This window comes from Coffea eugenioides, chromosome 4 (assembly GCF_003713205.1).
Source record: "Coffea eugenioides isolate CCC68of chromosome 4, Ceug_1.0, whole genome shotgun sequence".
Classification (NCBI taxonomy): Eukaryota; Viridiplantae; Streptophyta; class Magnoliopsida; order Gentianales; family Rubiaceae; genus Coffea; species Coffea eugenioides.
In genome coordinates, this window is record NC_040038.1 from 39,055,066 (window position 1) to 39,079,890 (window position 24,825).

Below are 24,825 nucleotides of genomic sequence, written 5' to 3' on the forward strand. Positions count from 1 at the left end.
AACTTTGGGTATTTCTTAACGTACTTTTGTGCATTTTTTAGAATATTTCAATATATTTTGGATTTTTAACATAAGATATTCTGGTAGAAATTTATGCTAATAGGAAACTCTTTTATTCATTTTTTAATTTTCTTTTCATATAGCCTATTTTTATAAAATAATATTATTATTTACACACAGGTCAAAATGCTAGTTTTCAAGAATTTTGAGAGTGGAGTGGTAAAAACGCGCTTAAAATTGGAAATAATGTGCAACTATTGCCACGTGGTTCACATCAGATTAAGCAGCATATATATTTTTTTAAGTATGCCGCATAATTTATCAATTACAAAAATATAGACTACACTAAAAAGTAAGGTGTGCACTTAATATTTTTCCATTAAGTGGATGTGGTTTGGTAGTTTAACTAGTGCGCATATAGTACTCAGTTTTTTAGTTGATATTAACTCTAAGGGGGAATGAACCTCAACTGTGATTACACTATTCATTAAATATTTTTCGTCACAAATTAGTCACTAAACTAATTAACCAGCACACCTATGGCCATTTTGTCGATTATTACTTTTAATCTCCAAAATAATCGGAATACTTGTCAAAATGCAAGGGTATATTTGTCCATCATAGTTTTTTTTTTAACAAAATGCGGTTTTGATTACTTTATAAATTAAAAGCGATAATTGACGAAATGGTCATGAGTGTGCTTATCAGTTAATTTAATAATTAATTTGTGACAAAAAATTATTTGATAATTAAAAATTGATACGAGCAATAGTTTAATAATGGCGGTTGAGAATTTTTGCACTATCTCTAAAGATGCAAATTGGATTTTGTGTCTCTCTTTATCATTGTCTCATTTATCCTTCTAGTGGATCCTCCACCTCCACATCCACTGCAATTTCTTCGAGGCAAACAGACACAAGATTGTCTGCTGGTGTGAGTTTCTATCATTATCATGATACACAGAACTTAACAACCTATCCCAATTACCAAGTCCTCTTTAAATAAGGCTCTGCAGCAGCTTGAGCATTTTACTCTATTCCTGTAGCATTCCCCAGCCCTCCAACCAAAATCCTGATCAGAGATGAATGGTCTTGAATCAATGAAAAGCCAAATCATCAGAACATTTTAGAACAGAAGAAAAAATCATACCATTTCATGCATCACCACAAATTAAAAAAGAACCATAATAAAATAATTTATGGAAAGGTCTCACTTATTTACTTCAAACCAGCACCCGCAGGGTTGGGGAGTAATGAAAAATCTCAGATTAATACAAGAACCACAAGCACAACAGGTGCATGCTTTCATTGGCAATATTGTCGGCAGTCTACTTCTATATAATATCATCTTAAGCTGAAAAATCTAAGACACTATGACTTGCTTAATGGAGTAGTAATTTAAAAAAACTATTGCATTGTGTTTTCTGTATTTGTTAATAATCACCAAGTACACATCACTTCTGAAAATGTGACAACAAATGTCTTGCTGCATGCATTTTGCTCTTGGACTTGTAAGCCATGCTTTATCAACTAAAAAACCTTCTGCAACTGTAGTAGAGTTCAACTGGAATATCCTTGAATATATTCAGCTATCTAGCTAATTAAGAGCAAAATTATCCTGCTGCAACAAGGAACAGCACTGCATTGCTTCTCTTTAATTTGCCAAATTATTCTGCAGGCATTAACTTATCCAAGATAGAGCTCACAGCCCTCAAGAGCTGAAAAGGTACTCTGCTAATAGATACTCCTGCATCGTTTACGTGATGACGATGAAAATAATTATGCTTTTTCTTGATTCATCAAAACACGTACACAGTTTCGTACAAGTCCTTATAATAAGATGCAAAAAGTGCGTAATATACAACATTGATTGCCACCCGGATAATTTTTGCTTACAGAGTTTCCCAAAGAAGTGAGCTTTAAGCTGTGATAGCAGCAGAAAGCCAATTTAAATAAAGTTCAATAATCACTATGACTACAATGAATTTAAGATAAATCCACCTTGTAAGAATTAGCACTCAGAATCTTGATGTCTAAGGTTTAGATAACCATCGTCTTGTATAGAATCTTGCATCCATGAAATCCTAATAATGGTGTGAAGGCTCGGAGGTTATGATTGTGGCAACTTGCAGGCAGCTGTACTGTCTTTTGACTTGTATTTACCAAGCATCTCAGCAACAGTTCTGCAGCGGCATTGGTTTCCAGGCCGGATGACATCACCATAAACAGCCATCTCAATGATATCAAGCTCCTTATCTGCAATGCCCCGAAAATAGCAGTAGTATCATTACTGAAGACAAATTTCCACAATATTAAATGACAAGATAGAATCATATTCTCAAGGATAAATGCAAATACAAATTAACTCGAGGCTTGGGATGCATTTACGAGAGCTGAAAAAACTAAATTATCTTCAGGTACACTTTCGAAAACAGCTGATCATAAGCCCTATTCCTCCAATTTCCTAGTGGCAAAAGCAAAGAAAAGCCTATGGTTTCTTACTTCACTACGCTGAATAATGCCATGTGATTTTTTAGTTACACAACAAAACCACCTTGTCCGTGGAGGGATTCTTAGTACTAGCAGATCAAAAAGCCATTTTATTTGAAGTAGCTTGGTTGGTTTTCTAGTGCATAAGAAAGGCCATTCTGTTAAATAAATGGGTATGTCCAATACACAGTATAGCCTATATAAATAAGGCATGCTAACCAACATGAGAGCTGGGGAATAGTGATTTTTACCCTTCTCATCTAGGATTGTACCATGCCATGAATGAATTGGAAGTTCCATACTCATTCTCGCATCAAGCTATAACGGATTGGTCATTCCTAAATTAGTTCCTGGCAGAACAATTTTCAGCATTCAATTATGCAAAGATCCTGGTCATAGATCTTATGAATTTCCAAAGCAATTAGCAATAGACTTAGACTGACATATATCAAGCGCCAAGGGATGTCGTATTAATATGGGAATCAATATATGCACAACTGTCAGTGTCAGCATGGCTCAGAAAGAAAGAAATATATTATTTCCCCATTAAAAGAATGAAAGAAGAGAATAGAACATGAACAACCAACTCCCACAACTTTATCCATAAAACCCAGACAAAACACCAGTTGAATGGTATTGTAAGAACGGAAAAGGCAGTGGCATGATCAGACCAAGTGCTGTTATCACAAATTTCCATTGCATGAGAGGTAAGGTAACAGCCTAAGCTACAGGATGGCGATGCCTATGATAGAAGTCCTAGCTTGCTTCCATAAAAGGAAGACAATAACCACCCAAACAAGGAGCATCAGTCCTTGAGGGTGACCCTGCTTCCGAACAAAAAACAGCATGCTGTTCCCTTGCTTTGTCAGGGCACGGCACTTGGAAAGATAAAACCAAATATGGTTTTAGCATAGTGTTGATCGCCTATCGTAAATCATAGTGCAAAGGTCCCCATGAGGCTATACAGCCCAGCATGTGACATATAGATGGAAGCTGCAGTTAAAGATCAAATTTTACATTTCTCCCATATATAGTAACTCCATGACAAAAGCATTATATTCTTGTAGTCTAAAAATTTACTCAGTCTACCCATGCTCTTGAAGTATTGACTGAACTTATGTTCTTGAGTATAAAAGTCAACTAAAGAGAAGACAGTCACATAAACAAACACAAGTCAAATGAATATATAGTCATCTAAAAATAAGTCAACAGTAAGCATCCAACACCACAGAGCAGTATAAGTCATCTATTCCATCTCCTATAAAGTTATCTTCATCTTCATAATCATTGGAACCTAAAACACTCAACAGCTTCCTCTTCACTCTCCATTTCCTTTTCACCATCATTGTATTCAAATTCTCCTTAGTTGTCAATGAGGCTAACAGTTGGAATTACATAAGAAGAGGAGTACCAGCCTGATGCAGAGAGAGAGAGAGAGAGAGAGAGAGAGAGAGCTGAGGTGGCAACAAGAAAAAAGACTTGAGATGCGAAACTGTTTTTGTACTTCAAATTGCCACAGATGGACAACTTCTTCTTGGGTTTTATCACAATTTCAGGGTGATATTATTCAGTACACAGACGAGCATAACATTAAGTTGATCTAATTGTTAGATTCAAAACCCACAGTAATTGGATGGCCCAGATAAAACATATCCAAAACTTCAGAAACGCACTTATTTAGTGCTATGTTGTATAGCACACATAGTGCGCTAGTTAAGAGTCGCTTTTCCATTTTCTAATACCAATGAACTTCTTCTGGGCCTAAAGCACACTATTAACAACTGTGTCTCGACAGAATAGTTTCTTCATTTTCTATGCTGAAAGCAGCTAGATACTGCTAGAAAAATAATATCTAATCGAGAGGGTTAATATTCCATAAATGCTCCAGTAGCAACTCATGAGGAACTAATGGGTCGAATGAGCTGATTAAAAGCTTGGTGCTTCTGAAAATAAAGGTCACTTCAATGACTCATTCGTGTCTGGATGAGAGTTAGAATTGGAGCCAATCTCAGTTTCTTTGAATAAGTATTCTAAAAGTAGGTTACTGCTAATTCATTAAAATAATTTCCACGAAAAAATAGCTCTGCAACATCCAGGAGATGTTAAAGCATTGAATTACATTGTGCAGCTCCTTTTTGGATCCAATTGAAAATTCAAAAAATTGACTCTGTTCTTGCCAGTAATATTCTACAGTCCAGAACTATTTATTGGTTTTCGACAAAAACTGCAAGTGGGACCAGATGCTTAATGTCTTCCTCATTATTCCTGGGACTGAACAAATCACAGCAATTTAGAACACTGCAAGCTGTGATCTCCTACTTTGCTGGAAGAGTTGATTTCAAGGCTAAAAACTAAAAATTCTGCCAAAATGTCTGTGCTTGTTTAATTGGATGATACATCTTCTCCAATTAGCAGATGGGTCAATCTTCTCAACTTACACAGACAAACTAATATACTTTGCAACATCAGAAGCTGGAAAAAAAAAAAAAAGCTGCTAAAGTAAAAGTTTCACTCTCATCTTCAATGCATGATGCAGCACCATCAATATATTTAGAGACAATAATTCTGGCCCTTTTAGGCATGGCCCTTCAATGCATGATTTTGAGGCCATACCAGTTAAAAAAAAAAAATTTACAAAGAGTGCAAAAAATGCTGGAGCAGAAGGTGGCTACATGGCTTGAAATATAAAGTAGAGGTAACTAGTGGAAAACATATGGAGAAAAATCTTATCTTGTTTTAGGTAGATTAAATTGATCAAACTTAAAATAAGGAGGATTCCTACCAAACAGTTGTGAAGATAAACCCACCAAGCAAAGAAGTCTATGATCTGCCAGAAGGCCATTTACACTAATCATCCAGACCATCCTCTATCGTGTGACTAAGTTCTGGAATGGCAGCAGAAGTCAACTGCTTGATATGAACAAAACCAAAAAGAAAACGGGAGGAAATAGACAGTGGGACTTCAGAAACAGCTGAGGATATCACCGAATAACCTCACTAAACACTGAACTTAAGAACCGAACATAGTGGGATTGGTTGTTTTAGGTATTCTAGGCGGTTTCCCCAAGATGGCCCCTGATTAGGGTTGTCCTCGAGGCTCCCCTAACTTTGTATTCTCCTATGTCAGATCAATAAAAGGGCACCAGACCCGCTGTTTTAAAAAAAAAAAAAAGAACCGAACATAGTGACAAATAGAGCTTACAACAGAGACGCAACATTTAGAACACTACAGTCCTGAATAAACCCTATAAAAATCTCAAAATAAAAAATTTAAGTCTTATTATCTGAAATAAGAATGTCATACACCATAATCAGCATCATCACTTCAAACTTAATGTGAAACACGATCAGCCAGTTCCTCAAATTTTATTAGAAATGCCAAATAGACAAATTCCAATAGTATTAATCAAAGCATCAACAAGATAATTAAACAGTATCGAAGCTAACATTTGATGATGATAACATAGCGCTTAGAAACTAACAAAGAAAACAGTCCACAATCAAAGAAACAGAGCAACCAAGAAGATAAGAACATACCAGTAAAGTTAATATCACAAGAGTAACCTTGCAACCTAGTTTTATCAACTTCATCCTTATCTGCTTTAAACCTGTTTACCCTAGTCTGAAGTATCTGGCAATTATCCGCCACTGATTCGCCACCTGCATCATTTTCCATCCCTTTACTCCAGAAGTCTCAATACAAACGCCACATAGCAATAAAGCAAGAATTTTCAGTCCAGGAAATACTGATACAAAATGAAAACAGTATTCTCCCCCAACACCCCCACAACCATTAAAAGAACACAAAAGCATAAAACCCCAGGTAACCTCAAAAATCTTGGAAAAAGGTGGATATCAAGAGATCAAACCTGAAAACCCAATTCAGGATTTAGCAAGTAATGTGTCAAGCCAAAAAGACCCTCCCAAAAAACAAAGCAGAATACAGAAACCCAGGAAAAAAATGATTAGGTTTTTAGTAATTACTAGTCGTATATATCCAGGAATGCACAGGCAAATGAAGCAAGATAGAATACATATCCATCTACATAAGGACGAAGCAAAGGGGTTCTTGAGAGTAGCATGGATTATCATCAAAAGGGTAGATAGGGATAAATATCAATCTACATAAGGAAGAGGCAAAAGGGTTCTTGAGATTAGTATGGATTATCATAAAAATGGCAGAGACTGGAGAACAGTAGAGACCTTTGGAAGAGGCAAAAGGGTAGATAGGGATAAATATCAATATAAATAAGGAAGAGGCAAAAGGGCTCTTGAGATTAGTATGGATTATCATCAAAAGGTAGGGACTAGAGACTAGAGACTAGAGACTAGAGACTAGAGACTAGAGAGTAGTAGAGACCTTTGGAGAAGGGGATGATGTGGTCGTACTCAAAGCAGAGGCACCCAGAGCAGTTGCAGAATCGTTTGCAGACAATGTTGCCAGCAGCATCTTTGCGCCACCGCTCAGGGTGCCGGCCGGGTACTATATCTGCTGTGCTCCAGCACAAAGCCTTTGCCTTTGCATCAAATTGCCTTGGTCTCCCTTCTTTTTCCTTCTCTCTGCGCCCCACAGGCGATGATGATGATGATGTTGATGAACTCCCACCAGAATTACTCATATTTTCTGGGACAGCAAAGGCTGGTGGGGCAATAATGGACTTGACTGCTTGAGACTTGAAAGCTCTGTTTTCAAACTCGGACCGGACTGCCGGTCTGACCGGTCAAACCGGGAACCGGTCAATTGTCCGGTCCGAACTAACTTTAAAAACCGAAAAATTAAAAGTTTGGTCAAACCAGATCAAAACCCGAGTTTGACCCGGTTTGACCGAAAAAATAAGAACCGGGTTTCACCATGCATCTCAGATCTCATGCAAGGAAAGGAAAGAGAGGGACCCGCATCTCCTTGGCTGGGACAAGGGGCACAAACGGTTGCAGGTGCAACCGTTTGTACCAATTGTGTACATTTTGCATTGCGCGTAACATCGGTAGCACACGGTGTAACTTTCTTTATACATAGCGTAATTTTGGAACACTTTTTTGTGGGACCCACACATGGTGTGAAAATCGAGTTACCACATCTGACAACCGTTCCTGCCCCATTTCCCCTTGGCTCCATGTGCCCAGCCCAAAATCCCAAAACGCAACCATTTTTGTAATGGGACATGCATGCACAGTTGATTACTGCTGCAGTGCTGCTACATCCTGGCCACAACTCGCTCGCACGTGTTCATACAACATCCATATCTTCTTGTTGCCCCCTCTCCATGCATGTGTGTAGATTCTTTTTTTTTTTTGAAGGTCAAAATATTTTTAATATTATATTTTGATCCTAGGTTATTAAAAATTATTAATATATCTCGAATATTTCATACTTTATAAATATTATCTTAAAATTTGGTATTATTTTTTAATTAAATACATAATTTTAATTCTAAACTTGTTAATACTCATTAAATAATATAAATTGCTATTTGACTGTTCTAATTTCTTTGTATTTTCTTGTTAAATATATTTGAAACATCAAATATATATGAATATATCTTTATTAATATTAACATGTTATTAGGTATTTTACATATAATATTTTAATTTTTAAATAATTTTTATTTATGACATCATCCGGTTCAACCCCGATCGAACCCGGTTGAACCTATTGACCCCTGACCCCTGAACTTGAACGAGTCGATACCCGGTCCGGTTCTGAAAACATAGCTTGAAAGTCCAACAGTCAATATTTTTTGCAATGGAATTGACTGAAAAAAAAAATTGACTGAGGGAGAGGGCCAGAGGGGAAGTCATATTAGGAAACTTTTGCTAACTTTTTAATTTCTATTTTTTTTATTTATTAAAATTTTCATTTTAATTTTATCTTTTTAATAAATTTTTTTGGTGGATATCTTATTGCTTTTCTTGTTAGGAGTGGTGCAATTTTATTACTATTATTAAGGGTTAATTACAATTTGCACCCTAAATTCTTCACAAGTAGCACTTTGCCTCTCTAATTAGTAATTGTAGCAATATTCTAGTCAAACTTTTTTAAAATTTATTGCAAAGTGGTTCAATTGCTAAATTATGTTGGCATTTAGCAAAGGATCCACACATTGTGTAATAGGTCTAAATTATAACTGTTTAAATTGCCTATTTTCTGTATTTTCTATCAATAATCTCTTTTTTTAAAGAATATTTATACTGTATAAAAAATAAGTAAGCACCTTTTTTTTATCCCCATTTCAAGTGAGGAATTGATTCTAGAAGAAAGGAATAGAAGTGATTTCTTGCCTGTTTGAAGGAATCACTTCATTGTTGATAGATCTAAAGTTTACAAATTGCCCATTTCACTTGGCTTGGAATGTTACCTATGATCTGCAACTTCTAGCACTCAAAAAGACAAAAACTGAAGAATAAATTTTTAGGTTAAAAATTGGTCAGAGAATTACCAATCACTAATAAATATTTTAATAATCTACAATAAAGTGGTGAAACTCTTTTCCTAAAAACTCTAGAATTGAACTTGAAAATCTCCTATCTATCTATTATATAAGAAGGAAGTGGAGTTACTGTAGCAACTCCAATGATTGTCAAGTGGCTTTTTTTCATTTTTACATGTAGCATATCTCTTTTTTGAGGAAGCTATTTTTTTTTTTTCATTTTGCTTTTTTTTTTTTTTTGATCACCTTATTTCCTTTCTTCTTTGTAACTAAAAACAACTAAACAAACCCTTATCTACACTGCAACTTCTTTATTTAGTTTCAACTTTGTATTGCTTTCTTTTTTCCCCCCTTCATACTAATGGTTTATTCTGCTTTTTTTCTCTATTGGATTAGTTGATAAATTTCCTTTCAATTTTGTCCATATATAACTAAATAAGTGGTTTCATTATAGGAGTTGAAGGAAGAGTTTGACATTTCCTTTTTCACTTAGTCCAATAATCATGATTCATGATTTTCTTCTCTTACTGTCTTACTTATTCATGATTCATGATTTACTTTGTCCAATAACATATAAACTGTTGCAATTTGATAAGCTGAAGGTACTTAGCATCGAGTACCCAAGTCTTAAGGTGGAATCTTATACAGAAGAAACATAGTTCTCTAGCAAGTACAAGGGACAAACAGAAGAGACACGGATCTTCAATAAACTTGAGAGATAGTCTCAAATACAAGTTTCTCAAACAAATCTGGCTAGATCTTGAATCAATATTCCAAGATCTATTATATGGAGCCAGGATACATTCTGGAAGATCAAGGAAAAACAACACATTCAGTCTTTATATTCCCCGAAGAACAGGATTAATCATCCCTCCTCTCAAACAAAAAATATGGGATGACGAACGGCAAGCATGGTAAAAAGGTGGCAGACAACTAAAGGAGAAATCCAAGCAGGACTTCCATCAACAAAATTGGTCATTCATGAAGTTGAAGTCACGATTGACCAAGAAGCAACCTATACCCATGCCAAGGATATTCTTACAATCTATCCACAAAAGTGCCTCTTTAAACTCTTTACCCAATTCATCCCTAAAACTCCTTTTACAAATATCGATTTTTCAAACTTACTTTTCAAGCCTTTAGAAAACCAAAAAGCTAGGATTGAAGAATCCTTTCTTATTCCATTATCTAAACAAGAATTGAAAATCCAAGGAACTACATCCATTTGTACCATACAAAACTTTCAAGGATTTTCTACCATAAATAAATCATATCCAAACCCTTTCTTGCAAAATTATACTCCTAACTAAGAAAACACCCAAAATCTATACCATTCTCAAACAATCCATTTTGATATTTTCAAGAAAAGACCCAATATCCTTCGACATTCATCCAATACAGACAACATCCATGAATGAAGCACAAATGGAGTATTCATTCTTGCAATATCTCAACAGATACAGAGGACAACCATAGCTATGCATAATCAAATATCACATGACTGCAATTGGTTAGCTGCTCATATCTTATTCACAGGATTTATTGGGCAATTCAAAGAATGGTGAGAAGGACATCTCATCATTGACAACATCCTCATGGCAACAAATAAGGATGAATCTAATCTACAAGACAGAAACACCTTCCCAGAAACAGAGACAACATTGATATACAATGTTAAAGACATCCTGGATATATTCATATCTAATGATGATTCAGGAATAACCAAAAAGGGTTTATCAGAGTTATTCCCAAACTCCAGTAGATATCAACATATATTCCTGACAAAGCCAGACAAAAATAAGGTTCATAGGAGAGATTTCCTCAAAGGCCTTCTCAGATCTCAATACAAGAAGAAGAAGCTTTTGAAAGAAACAACTTATGAACAGATCCAACAAGCAGACTAGCTTCCTAGGCAACATATAGAAAATCAGACCCAAGAAAGAAACCTTGAGCCCTTTTACAAATAGTTTGGGCTATCTAGCTACCATACAAAGTCCAATAAACAGCCCAAAAGTTTTGGAAACCCTTTCTCTCCTACAAAACAACTAGCCTTATCCATTTTCATAACCCATAAATCTAAACATATAGCTCAATATTACAAATTCAACCAAAAAATCAATATCTCAGAACTAGCAGGCCAAATCAAAGCTCAAATGTCAAATTTCTGATCAAATCAGAATGAGAAGAAGATTATGATGATTATATTTCAACATCTTCTTCCCCAACCACCAGTGTATATACATATACATAGACATATATATACATTTAAATATCTTGGATTATACATATATACACATATTTGCACTTTAGTTAAAATAATCATGTGAACCTTAATGTCACCATTGGGGAAAAAATAATAAGTAAACTAATAAGTTTATAAATATCTCAAGAGTCGAGGGAGAATCGGAGGAGGGTCCAAGCACCGAGAAGTGAATTCAAAATACTTTGGGTGAGTGTTTCCACATTTGTGTGTTTAAATTGTCTATGTGTTACTTAAATAATACTTATATGATTATTGTCGCACCCCATTTTTTGGAAAATAAAATTACGAGTTATAAAAATAAATTTTTGATTAATTTTGAGTGAATTGAAAAAATGAGTTTATTGTGAAGTATTTTCAATTGTCCCTCGCCTTCTAAGTCGAGAGTGTACTTTATCACACTTGACTTAGTTTGAGTTTGAAGGTTGATAATTGACCAAGTGTTATTATAAGTGTGTATGACTGTAAGCCGTATACGTACTTCATCGTACCGGCTGAATTGGGCCCCAAAACCCTCTGTTCAATGGACTATTCAAGCTAACAAAAGTGCTTTGTCAGATAGGACGGTAGCTTTGAGTAAGTATTTTTGTATGCTCGAGTATTACCATGGAGTAGCAGATTACTGATATGGCCATCTAAGTAAGGGAAGTGTTTACTATTTTGGAAGTTATAAGGAGGAGTTCGGCAGAGTGTGTAGTGTATTGAAGTGGCTCTCATGTGAGCACCATATCCTTTTGAAAGTAATTGTTCAGTAAAGTGTTCTTTACTTTATTCAGTGAAGTGTTCATTTCTTACTTAATTTTGATTACGTGTAAGTGTTTGTTGATTATTGCTTGCTTGGGGAAGCTCACTGTGCGTAAGCTCACCCCCTTTAGTTTATTTTCCTTAATAGGGTTAGAAACTTGGAACCGGAGAATAGTGAGTCAAAGAGTTGAAGTCTTTGTTTCAAGTAAATTGCAATCCTATTTGTACTTAAGGAATTAATTGAACAACTTGTATTTTGATCCGTTTAGCGGTACACATGAGTATGGATGACTTGGAATGTTGGATGATTTGTAATTGTTAATTGTGGTGTATTAATGTCTACTTTGGAGTTATGCTATTGATTGGGAGAGTTTGAGTGAGTCCTGACGAGAGTTAAGCAAGCGGTTCGTTAAATCTTAGGGTACACTCTAGGGGGAAGTGGGGTTGTTACAATTTATACTTTTGAATGATTTTATTTGTAGCCAAAAATTCATTGAAGAATTTGTAATTTATTACGTTTAACTTCAAAATAAACATGTGACAATGTTTTATTAAAATATCCAACAATTGTGAATTTATATTTTCCTAAATTTCTTTTTGCCTCAACTTTTTTTTATTTGTTTTCTATGTATATATTTGTTTTATATTTGATTTTCAATGTTATTAAACTTTAGTTGGGGAAAAAATAAGTTTTGTAAAATGTAAAAAGACATGTATTTATGGTTACAAAGAAATGGCTTCAAAAGTATTCTGCAGGACTAATTTCCAGGTTAAATTACATAGGCAACAACTCACTACCATCATCAATCCATCAATCCTTATTTGTGTTATTGAAAGCAACAGCTCCTCCCAATGAAAATGCATCAATTCATTCTTTTCTTTTTGAATTTGGTGCTTCGCGTACAAAAAAAAAAAAAAAGAATGAACCTTGCTAGAGAACTAAAAGTAACAACCCTTAATTACTTCAGATTTAAAATGACTCAAATTACAAACAGTGTCACTAATGTAATATAACTACCATAAAAGATCATTTGGAATAGATGAGTTTTTGAATGAATTAAATTTTTGGTGGGATGTTTGGCTCCAATTGGTACTCAAGTGTTTCCCAAGAATTCCTATTAATTAATGGGTATAAATGGGTCCCATTTCATGCCCAACCTCCAAACTAGAAAATCCATCCAACTCAAAGTCCCTTTAGGTATGGGGAGCCAATTGGAACTTGGCATAGATTGCCATCTCTACCGCTCATTAATCAGGTGAATAACTGGATGGATTCATTTTTCAAGGAGTTAGTGTTCAAACAAGTATTGAAAATATCTTTCCTTAGTTAATTCACCTAGGACATAGAGTAGAGTGGATTCATTTTTTAAGGAGTTTTTTTTTTCTTGTACAGCTCGACATCCTAAGCATTGTCTTTGTTAAACTTAATACTAACATAATAGTGTGGTTGTGCAACTACAGCTTTGTTAATATCAAAACAAATCATCAAAACTAGTTATGATCCTCCCCATGCCTCTCTAATAAGTCAGTGACAAAAAAGGCGCAAAGCTAAAGAAACAATGCAACAAGGTTGCTTGCTGACTTAGCAAAACCACCAGTTACATCTATAATCAATCGTCATCATAGACGAATATTATCCTCTGCATTATCGTCATCATCGTCAACTATCCCATCAAATAATGGGTTCTTGAGAAGATCAGCAGCTGATGGCCTATCCCTCGGTTTCGCAAGGCACTTCTCTATGAATGCCTTCACCTCAGGGTCCTTAATCTTGTCCATGGCTTGATGTCTCACCCCAGATGTCACCTTCTTATATATCTTTGCAACATTGTCACACTCACTGTAAGGTAATTCAAGGGTTACCATCTTAAGCACACATATACCAAATGAATATAATCAACTCAATGTAATCCTCCTTGTATAGATCTGAAGTCATGAATTCTGGGGTGCCAACCATTGTATGTGCACAATGGCTCTTCCCCACAATTGCAGCCATTCCCAAATCACCAATCTTCACCTATCCAATATTGCCATTGATGAACACATTGCTGCAATTTAGACTCAATGAATGATACAGGGTTCATGAATATGCAACTAGTCCAAGCCCTTGAGAATTTACCTCGACCATTTCTTCAATGCCTTCAACGAAACCTGCCTATGCTTTTTCCTGTACTCCCTCAAATTCCCAGAAGTACAAACGTCAATGATAGAATTCAATGTTTTTATTCCTCATCACTCCACATAGAGTACAGGACTATAATATTCTTGTTCTTTAATGTCCTTAGCAACCTAACCTTAGAATATAGCCTCTCAATCATAGCTTTATCTTCACAAAATTTCTGCAATTTCACTTGGTTCCAAGTCATCTCTATTCCTTCCTCTTGATCAAATGCCCTGTACACTTTCTTCACTGATCCTGAGCCCTGAAGCTCATTATACTGCCCATATCAGCCACTGGGATCAACCTCCACGAATGGCTCCATGTCCACCTTGGTTGCATCAGAGCCCAACTTGTTAGCATGTAGGGAGAAGACCTAGAAGGGTAGAAGAGAAGACTTTTGTCTTCTTCACTAAAGTCTAAACAGAAGCTTAGAGCTTACTATTGCTTCCAAAAAAAAGACGAGACAAAACATGCGACATTGGAAAAGATATTTTTTAAAGAAGTTTGTGTTCATACAAGTATTGAAAACATCTTTCCTTAGTTAATCACTAATCATTCGAGGCTGGAGAGTATTGGAGGTAGGGACATATCAGATTACATAGCGCTTTAAATGCTAGAGCTAGCGGAATATTCTCTGATTTTATTTTTTGACTTAATTTTGATTTTGTATAATGCTACACTTAAGCAATATATAATCGATTAAGGGATATATGATCGATAGAGAAAGAGATGGTCGACAACCTCTTTCTTTTTATCCTCAAATCACAAGAATTTATCATTGTATCCCCAAATCAAAAAACATCTATCATTTTATCCACAAAGTTTAAGAAAAGAAAAACAAGAGAAAAATAGGTTAGATATTATTTTATTAATGCAAACCGATTAGTACGCTCCCTTTTTATCACCTATCTTTATTTTTTAAAATTTTCCTTAACGTATCTTTGACCCAGGATAAGATGCATTTCTATGTCATTATAAACACTATAGAAATTGTTCCTTCTGCGCATCCATCCACTGCTCAATACTTTAGTGCAACCAATATGCTTTCCTTGTCATAATTGAAGTTACAATTTCTAGTCTCTTATATCACATCTGTAGACACCAAATTTTTGATTTTTTAACTCTATTTGTTTAATTAATTTGATAGTTTTAGTTGTTTCAATTCTAGGGTTTTTATTTTTATTTTATTTTATTTTATTTTATTTTGTTCTGTTTTATTTTATTTTATTTTTGTCTTCATACTAAATTTCAGAAAAACAAAAGAAAAGGGAAATCAATACAAAAAAAAAGGAAAAAAAAAGGATATTTAGCATTTCATTTTATATGTATATATATATCTATATATTTTATGTCTAGTTTACGTAAGTTGTTATGTTTCTTTATTATTAATTAACAGAAAAAATAAAAAATAAAAGCTGTTTCATGCAAGATGGCCATTGGATGGCCAAGAAAAATGCATTGAGCTGGGGTGATTTGTGACCATCCAGATGAGGGTAGGAGAGATTCACGATGATATAAATGAAAAAGAAAGGAGCAGCTAAAGAGGGATGACGGCTGAAAATCTAAAAGGGGGGGTGACGGCTAGGTTTTAAAAAATAGCAAAGAAAAGAAAGCCAGAGAGGTTTTTGAGTTGGCGGCGGTGGGCAAACGCAGAGAAATCTTGGGACGAAAAAACCAGAAGAGCTACGAAGAGAGTTTGAGGGAGAGGATAAGGAGTGACGGCTGGGGGATGACGAGAGTGAGGGCTGGAAAGGGAGACCGAAGGGAGAAAGTGAGGAGCTTTCGGTGAGGGAAAAAGCAAGAAACTGGAAAAAGGGAGCCGAGGAAGAATCTGGACAACAAAAGAAAACGAGAGGGATTGAGAAAGCTAGGCTGTGGGTAGAGAAAAGAAAGAGCTTCCAGGCTGAAGAAAGTAGCTACGGGCTAGGTTGGAAAAGGGGAAGAAAACCAGAAACATAAAAAGAATAGACTTTCGGCTAGCATCCCCTGCATCAGCGCTGGAATTTTCGCAACCCAGTTGGTGGATTTCACTTGCCAGACCATTCGATTTAGTAGCCTAAGCGCTCTCAGGTAATCATGGATTCTTCTCAATCTTGGTTTGACACAATTCTTATAAGAGATCTGAACCTTTGCATGCATGATTTGTTTTCTTTTCCTAAAGTTGTGTCGGTGCTTGATGACGATGACTGCAGATCATTCTTTTCTTTCTTTGGTTGTCGAAGTTGTGGCTGTGTTTGACGTTGTTATTTTATTTTGTTGTTCAACTGGGATAACACGAACATGTTAGTCATCAAAGCTGCTAGTTTTCATGTGTGAAGCTAAAGAGTATGAGAATCATGTCTTGGGTGGTTTCGATGTTTGCCTTATTTTTCCGTCCTTGTATTCTGCTAGGCTTTCAAGTTGGGGTTTATTTTTATTCAAGTTGAAGATGCATGTTTGTGATCTGAATTCGGTCATCAACCCCATTAAAATGATTAGATTTGGTGCATGAATTAATCGCTCATCACAAAAACGGATAACACTGGTTTTCTACGCTTGATTAAGAAACCGAGGAAGCCCCAGAAAATTTCCAGCTTGGCATGTTCTTATTCTGATTTCTTTTTGGTGCTTGATTTCAAAGGCTTTATGTTGATGAGTGAGAAGGGTTTTTGGTAAGCATGTTGTTTGGTTTCAAGCTGTGTTCGACTGGGGATTTGTGCACGAAATTTTGCTGCAACAAACAGCGAGCTTGAAGCTTCTGGTTTGTTGCAGCAGCATTGGTGAAGCTCGGTTTTTGGATGGCTGAGGTCTGGTTTGGCGTGAATGTATTGTTTGGGTCTGTTTACATGTTGGATGGTGAGCTATTGTACACATTTACTGCAATTTCGAAACTGAAATGAGTGGCATATCAGCGAGCCGCAACAATGACTTTGCTCGTAGCTTTAGTTACTCCTGATCTGTTTGATTTTTTTGTTTGGCCGAAAGATGATGATTGAGGTTCATAGGCAATGGCTTAGAGTGTAACACTGTTTTTTCGCGTTTTGGTTTCGACCTTGAATGATGGGTAAACGTTGAAATGTTTCTTTGCAAATGTCAAGATTTTTTTTCGCAACTTGTATTTTCTCCTGCTTAAAGCTCCTGTTTTCAGAAATCTTGTTGGCCGGAGTTGGGTAGCTCAACTCAAGGTTTGATGTTTCATTTATGCAGTCAACAGGGCATGTAGTTTCAATTTCTTTCCTTAGTTATTCCATAAAACATAAACTAGGAAAGCAAATCAAAGTCGCTGGATTTTTTTAGCATTTGACTGTTCTTGTTTTCCGGATCTTGTGTTCCGAAGAGGGGGAAGAATGTTTGGTCTCCTTATAAGTTTTTCTTGTCTGTTTGGATTGTGGTAGTTCGGTGCTTCATTGCTTAGTTCAGAATTATGATTTTCGGTTGAAGAGCTTTGATTAAAAGCTGTGTGTTTAAGTCAAAAAATTCGTATTAGAAAACGCAGCAAATTGTTGCAGGAAGCTTAAGCTTCAACGTAGTTGCATGGAACATGCATGCAAATGCTTTTGAAAGTTGCACTTAAACCCCCCGAGTCTCCCCTTGTTCCACTATGACCCAACCAATTGGATAATTTCATCAATTTGGTCCTTGGGTAGTTTTAATTCTTGCAACTTCATTACTGGTTTGCTTCAATTAACTACCATGCTTTGTTTAATTGCACTTAATTCGTGACTTTAGGGACTTTATGATCAAGTGAGCTTTGTTTTGCACATTTCTTTTAATTTTTCTTAAATAAAGTGATACATTGACCTTTTTATTGTTTTGAAGCCATTTTTACTTCATTTGATTGCCATCGCGAGGGAGGTATAACTTCTTTTATCTTTTTTGTCTCTTCCCTATGTGATCCAACGTGCTAAGTGAGAATTGCATGTCTACTTTGCTTTCCTTGCTTTTCCTTAATTCCTTTCATTTATTTCATTTTCATTCACGTTTGCTTAAGTCATCCTTTTATTTATTTATGGGGTATGTGTACACCTCTTGGCTTGTAATAGATAGGGCTTGGAGAGCATTTTTGTCCATTTTTCCCCTTCCCCTTTTGTTTTAGTTAGCAAATGTAATGGGTTCATTAGCTTGATTGCTTGCTTTTGTTGCTACGTGTTAATTTGCTTTATTAGGCTCTTGCATTTAGTCGAGCATGCTAAGTGTTATGTGCTACGTGCTTATAGGTGATTGGCATGTCTACTTGCTTTCTATAGTCATAGATGAATGTGATGGATGAATGCACGACACCACACTAGTCCAACGCTAGTTGTGGCTCATTGTCCCGTTTTCCACTAGTCCAACGCTAGTAGGAATTCATAGATATGGGCTAGTCCAACGCTAGACCCTTAGGGATTTCACTCGCTAGTTCATACTTGCATGTTTCACTACATTTCATGCATTTTTCTTAGTTTTCTAGCATTTGGCATGCTCCTCCAATCCTTTCCCCTTCATTTTAGCCTTTTGCATCTTCATGGTAGTTATAGGGTACATTTGCCTGAGAGTCCCCTTTCGATAAGGGAAACGAGCGAGTGTGGCTACAAAATAGCCTTAGCACGCTAGTTCTTCATTCTAATCAAAAGGAAAATTAAAGTTGTGAAATTAGGAGTCATTCCCGTACCCTACTTGATGCATTCCTCTAGGTTCATGCACTCTCATTCTTACCATATCATTTCCTCACTCTTTTATCCACATTTTCTCACTACTTATATCATTCTCAATACAAATGCCATGTTCACACATTTTTCTTCTTGTCACTTGTTTTTCTACCTCACAAATTGCACCCAATTGCACTTATATATATCTACTATCATATTTTCATCCATTTGCACACAAACACCTTTATTTTCCCAATTTGCACACATGCACTTTTCTTACATTTGCACACTTACACGCATACTTGAGTCTTCATTTGCATTGTCCGTGACCTCTATGAGAATTTTCCTTATTGGCCACCACAACTCATGTGGCTGGGACCAAAAAGTTTCATAAGAGACATTTTAGATTCAGGATTGCATCTTTTTAACATCCATTAGTCATGTCCAACATGCAACACATACTTTGGGTAGAAAAATTAGGAAAAGAAGGGCTAAGTCACGCAACTAGCTTTGGCTAGGGTAAGGGAGTGCCTTAGGCTTTGCCTTTGCCTTCTCCCTTATCAAACGTGACCCCCGATCCCTTTCTTTGGTTACGTAGACCTAAAAGTACTTTAAAAAGGGTTTGTTTACTTTTTTTCAAAAAATCACTTTTTGGGTGATTTGGTACACCCTAACTCTATACCAAGTGGCGACTCCATTTTCTATTCAAAACCCTTTTTGAACTTTGTTTGGCCAAACCGTCGCATTTTCAAGTCCCATGGCCTTTTATTTTCATTTTCACACACGTTCACATACATATCTCAGACACTACTTCCACACCATTTCAAAAAGTGGGGCGCGACAGTTGGCGACTCCACTGGGGACTTCCTAAGTGGGTCCAAGCATTCGATTCATCTATTCTTTTCCTTTTTCTACCCTTTTTATGTATAGCATTTGGATATTAGGGTTGCATTTTCCATTTTAGGGCATTTTGCCTCGCGCGCGTATCAAACTATTCCCTCACTTACGTATGTATGATTGGTTGTTTGGATGTATGTTGTACTTGTTTTATCTCGCGCTTTGCATTGCATTTGGGTGGGGGACATACCCTAGAGCCTCGCGTTGGTTCTTGATCCCTCCCCTCCAAACGAGCACAAGCATACGTGCATACGCTTTAATTTTTACCCCTCATTTATTTTTCTTTTAGTGGCTTGTCACGCCACTCCACCCTATTAGGATTTTAGGTGACTCACTTGGACTTGTGATCGCGACACGATGTGTGCGTAGCATGATCCGAGGGGTCACTCAATCTTCCATTTTAAGCTTTGGGTTCATAGCCTTTAGCTTTTAGTGGAAGGTTGAGGATTTTTGATAGATTCACTCATGACATGTAGCCGTGACACGATGTGTGCGTAGCAATGTCTAGGGGATCGCTCGAGCCACCGACCGAGGGTCTTGGGATTGATGACCCATTCCCTTAGGTCTGAAGGCTTGGGGACCTTTTTAAACCTTATCGAGTCTAGTTGCATTAGTGAACCCCAGCCTCATGCATTCATGTTAGAGTTTTTCTAGGTTAGAGTCAAACTCACCCTTTTTTAAGCACATTAGGCACGAGGGAAGGGGTTCCACCCTTTTTACTTGTTTTTATTGTATTTCTTTTCTTAATTGCTCCCAATATGTTATGTGTACTATCAATTGCACTAATCATTTCTTTGTTTTCTTGGCCTGCATTCATGTGCCTTAGCAATAAGAGGCCTTTTTGGCACTCTTTTAGTGACTTACCCACTAGATAACTCACATGTTTAAATTTCAGTCATTACACTTAATTTTCAATAAAGTACATTTCATTTTAGACCTTTTCCCCCGATGCATTATTTATGTCCTTTAGGCCATATTTGTCACATATTTACATCGTTTTAATAAATGGCATCACGCATAAGCCTTAGAGGGAATGCCACTTAGGGAATCCCGTTATAGGAATAAACCACCTCATGTCTCGGATACTTAATCCAAGGAGACTTGCACGTTTACATTTTGTACCATCCAAAGGGGTAGTGCACGAGGTAAGGTAGGATCCGATCTTTTCAAAGACGGCAAAGCGATTGTCGCACATTAGAATATGAGCATCTAACAATCATTCTTTGGCCATTTTTAAAATAGTTGGTAAAAATCCCTTGCTTAAAGGACATTAATTTGAAGAAATTCGCAAATAATTCTTCATTACTGAGACAATAAACAAATTGAGGCCAAAATTTGATTTTAGGAGGCTCCTAGACTAATGCATCTCAATAATTTTGAAATCACCAATGGCCGGACAATTCAATCGATCCATTTTGCCAATTCATTCATTTTAAGACAATATAGTCGATTTTGAATAAATCGTCAGTTCCGTTCAATTTCATTTGACCAGTTTACCCTTTTTAGGGTGATCTAATCAATTTTGAATAAATCATCCGATCCATTTGACCAGTTTACCTATTTTTAGGGCAATTCGGTCGATTCTGAATAAATCATCCTTTCACTCGATCGGTTTGATCAATTGATTTCATTCAATTCATTTGATTAGTTTAATTCATTTTTAGGGTTATCAATTCATTTTTCAATAAATAATCAAATTTCATTCAATGAATTTGACCATTTTACCCCTTTTGACACATCATGCGTCGATCAAAATAAGCAATTCGTTCGGACTTTGTCCTCATTTTTTAGGACGAATGTTTCTTCTCACTCCAAATTGGCCAAATTTTTCAAATCATTTTTCACTCAATCAATTGATCGGATTCATCAGGTATTGTATGTTGCCTACCCTAGAAGATTACATTTTCATGCTAGGCCTACCCTTGGCACAAAAAGGGCTCCTCAATAGGACATGCATACCGATTTGATAATTTTGCTTACTAACTCTGTTTTTTTTCCTTTTATTTTTCCCCTCCCCCTGCATCATAAAAATATTTCAATATGGGGAAAATACCTTTCTATATCTGATAACAATTTTGATCAGATAAAGTTTGAAAATTACAAGTATTCCTTGATTCTTAGGCAGGCACTACAATGTGAATTCGAAAATTCATCTGAAAGCGTTCGTGCAAAACATCTAAGGAATTTCATTGCTCAAAGAAAAGGGGATATTAAGAGAGAAAATGTGTATACATGTGCAAAGGAATCTCGTAGAATTGCTTTTAAATTTTTCAAACATTAGCAATAATGCAGCTTTTGTTCAGACAATTATTTGTTTTGTATGATACTCGTGTACATTTCATTCTTTATTGAGCTCATTAAGAGATTTCATGATGAATTTTAAGAAATAAGACCGAATTGAGAGTTTTTCAACCTCCAGCCTGAAAATTCGCAAGTGTATGCTTTCTAAAATCCTTGTGTACACTAGATTGGTGATCCGAGCTACACAATAAGAGTGCTCAAAATTAAAAGAGGTCACTCAGAAGGCCCATGAGATGCCTTTCTCACTTCTATTAACCCCAAAATAAAATCAGTCACATTGATTGATAAATTGCAAATTGGGGCAATCTTTGTTTGAAAATGCTCACTGGTCTAACCAGATTCAGTCACATCTAAGTGAAAGCAAAAATGTGCATTATTCTTGTTTATTTTGAAAATTTGGAATGATACTTTGAGCATTCGTTTCTCTACCTATACAGATTTTATCATTTGCTCTCCCATTTTGAGCCTTTAAAGAATAATTTCGTTTCAAATAAGCGTCTTGATGATCACTACCCTTCATTGGGAAGATTTTCAAAAGGGAATGGATTTTCAATGAGCATTTCGTTACTTTGGTTGTCATGAGGTGTAAGAATGATACTTTGGCCATCGTTTCTACAACCTAAACACCATTTACCCCTTGCATTCTCATTTGAGCCAAAATAGGTGGTTCTTTTCGAATGCACTTATGATCACACCCCACATTGGGGAAGGAGATTGGAGAAATTTCTAAAAAGGGGAAAAGCAAAAATGCTAGCATAAGGAGGGAACCGCAAATTGGGGAAATTTGATTCCACTTGGGTTCCAATTTTGAAAAAAAAGAGAAGAAAAGGAAGAGATTTGTCCGCACAGACCGCTTATGTTTCACAGATATGGATGAACAAGGGTCTTCCTCAGTCAGTTAATTCAGATACATGCCAGAAATTTCCCATTAATGAAAGTTTTCTTTCAGAGTTATTGTAAGGAACGGAATACAAGTCAGGCCCTCTTCTTTTTCCAATCAAACATTCTATTCCTAGTTATCCCTTTTGAGCCTTCAGAATAAAATACTTCATTTGGCAACCCCTGAGAATCGCAAACCCCACACTGGGGCAAGTTTGAGTTGAAAAATAAAATTTTCAAGAAGTGAAAAGTGATAACGCCACAAAATCAAAAAAAAAGAGAAAAGAGAACCTCAGTTCAAAAATAAACTTGGGGCAAATTCTGTGAAAGTTCAAAAGAATGGCAGAAGGCCAGAAAAGGAAAAGAAAAAGAAAAGAAAGAAAATGAAAGAGCCTCAAATTGAGAATAAACTGTGGCAAGCTTTGATTTAACCCTACAATAGGGTTGGCGCAACAATGCGATCTCAGATTCTTTAAACCACTTTTAAAAATCCGCTTTTAAGCCCTAACTTTTCTAAGCACCCCACCTGACCCCATTACAAAAGCCGAAAGTCCTGACTTCTGTTCTTTGCAATGGCCCTGTCAAGAAAATTTCTAATGCTGGAAAATTTTGGCTGTGTTTCTGAATTGCTTGAGTATGGGGGCTGACACTAAGTCGAAGAAAAGGAAGAAAAGAGGCAAAAAGCAAAGCAAGAAAAGTAAATGCAAGAAAAATGCAGAAAAATTCGAAGCTGAAGTCCCTGGTGAATGATGAGAAAAATGCAAACAAAGTCTGAGATTTTTTGAGTTCAAAATAGGGGCAATTTTGAAAAATGCGATCTTCGGTGCAATGTCCTTGAAAGTCTTATTCTTTAACTATCGTTTTCAAGCCACATTACAAGCTCATAAAGTCCATCATTGACTTATTTCTTCATGACAACCCAAAGTGAGGATTATGCTCATAAGAAATCCATCAATCATTTGTGATCATAAGGGTATAACCAGTTTTCGCGTGTTTAGCTATCGTTTCTACCCAAAATCTTGCAAGTCCATGAAGCTTATATGTTGATTAAATTTTCTTAAGAAATAGGGGTGACATACTATTTGCTTTCACTACGATATGATGTTGAATAGATTACATACCAGTGGGCACAAGAATAAGACAAATCTTGACCTCTCATTTTCCTTAACCACCTCAAAATCAGAAATAAAGTCACTTGATTGGTCCTGAAAGATGAGCCAACTGGAAATGGTGACCCATTACCCAAAACATCGATATTAAAATGAGGAAGAAATCTTTTGTAATTTGGCATTATTTTGAGAAATTCATCATGAAATTTCGGCATGAGTTCAACCTCAAAGTTCAAATTTCCTCACGTTGTATATATGATTACTTTCTAAGTTTTGGAAAGTGCGATTTCTCTTGGTTCAAATAAATGGAGAGACATCTAAACCAATTTTTGCAATCCAATGGGCCCACACTGGGGCAAAATTTTTATTTGCAAGATTTCGCAAAATAAGCCCACATTGGGGCGAATTTTTTATAGTCCATTTGAGGATTTCGTCAAAGACTCAAGCAAGACTTTCAAATCAATCACGCTACTCTTTCCATGAGTAGTAGTTGCATTAATTTTTTAAAATAATTTAAGTGCATGTTTTACTTTGGTAAGCCCCTGTGCAGGTGTCCATGGCTGAAATCGACGAAGGAGCGTAAATCAACATCTTACGAATCAAGGCCTCAAGGAGGAGCAACCACGCCGTAATGCAAATCAATTGATCAGCTGCGCAATAATTGGTGGAAACTGGGGAAAATTATTCTCGAAAATTCTCAAAAATCAAACTTGAAATTAATTTCTTGTTCCTTGGCAAATTTCAATTTTTTGTTGATGAAATTTCAGCGTTCGCCGCGCACCCTTCCATTTCCCTTTCTTGACAATCACATTTAATTCACTGACATCCTACCACCGTTAGCATCGAGTCTATCTCACTAACGTGTGTGTTTTCATTCCACCACCGTTAGCATCGAGTCTATCTCACTAACGTGTGTGTTTTCATTCCACCATCATTAGCATCGAGTCTAT

At 36.1% G+C, this 24,825-nt stretch overlaps 1 protein-coding gene and 1 pseudogene across 2 annotated transcripts; both read right to left on the reverse strand.

Moving 5' to 3' along the window:
- Positions 1–1,763: 1,763 nt before the first annotated feature.
- Positions 1,764–7,164, reverse strand: LOC113768306. Of its 2 annotated transcripts, none has more exons than XM_027312599.1 (3): positions 6,850–7,164; positions 6,027–6,149; positions 1,764–2,255 (listed from the first exon to the last, which is right to left on the reverse strand). In XM_027312599.1, exons 1-3 carry the CDS (start codon positions 7,106–7,108, stop codon positions 2,110–2,112), a joined length of 528 nt encoding a protein of 175 aa, XP_027168400.1. In that variant the 5' UTR covers positions 7,109–7,164; the 3' UTR covers positions 1,764–2,109. The 2 variants fall into 2 exon arrangements, with proteins under 2 accessions (XP_027168400.1, XP_027168401.1); XM_027312600.1 differs by having other exon boundaries at positions 6,879–6,958.
- Positions 7,165–13,541: 6,377 nt separating this feature from the next.
- Positions 13,542–14,404, reverse strand: LOC113769325 (annotated as a pseudogene).
- Positions 14,405–24,825: the final 10,421 nt, after the last annotated feature.

Excerpts from the sequence above, each read along its gene's own strand:
- LOC113768306 (XM_027312599.1), bottom strand. The coding sequence starts at position 7,108 with ATGAGTAATTCTGGTGGGAGTTCATCAACATCATCATCATCATCGCCT. Across the intron at positions 6,150-6,849 it reads CATCATCCCCTTCTCCAAAG|GTGGCGAATCAGTGGCGGAT; the intron begins GTCTCTACTACT and ends AAAATGATGCAG. Across the intron at positions 2,256-6,026 it reads TTGTGATATTAACTTTACTG|ATAAGGAGCTTGATATCATT; the intron begins GTATGTTCTTAT and ends GGGGCATTGCAG.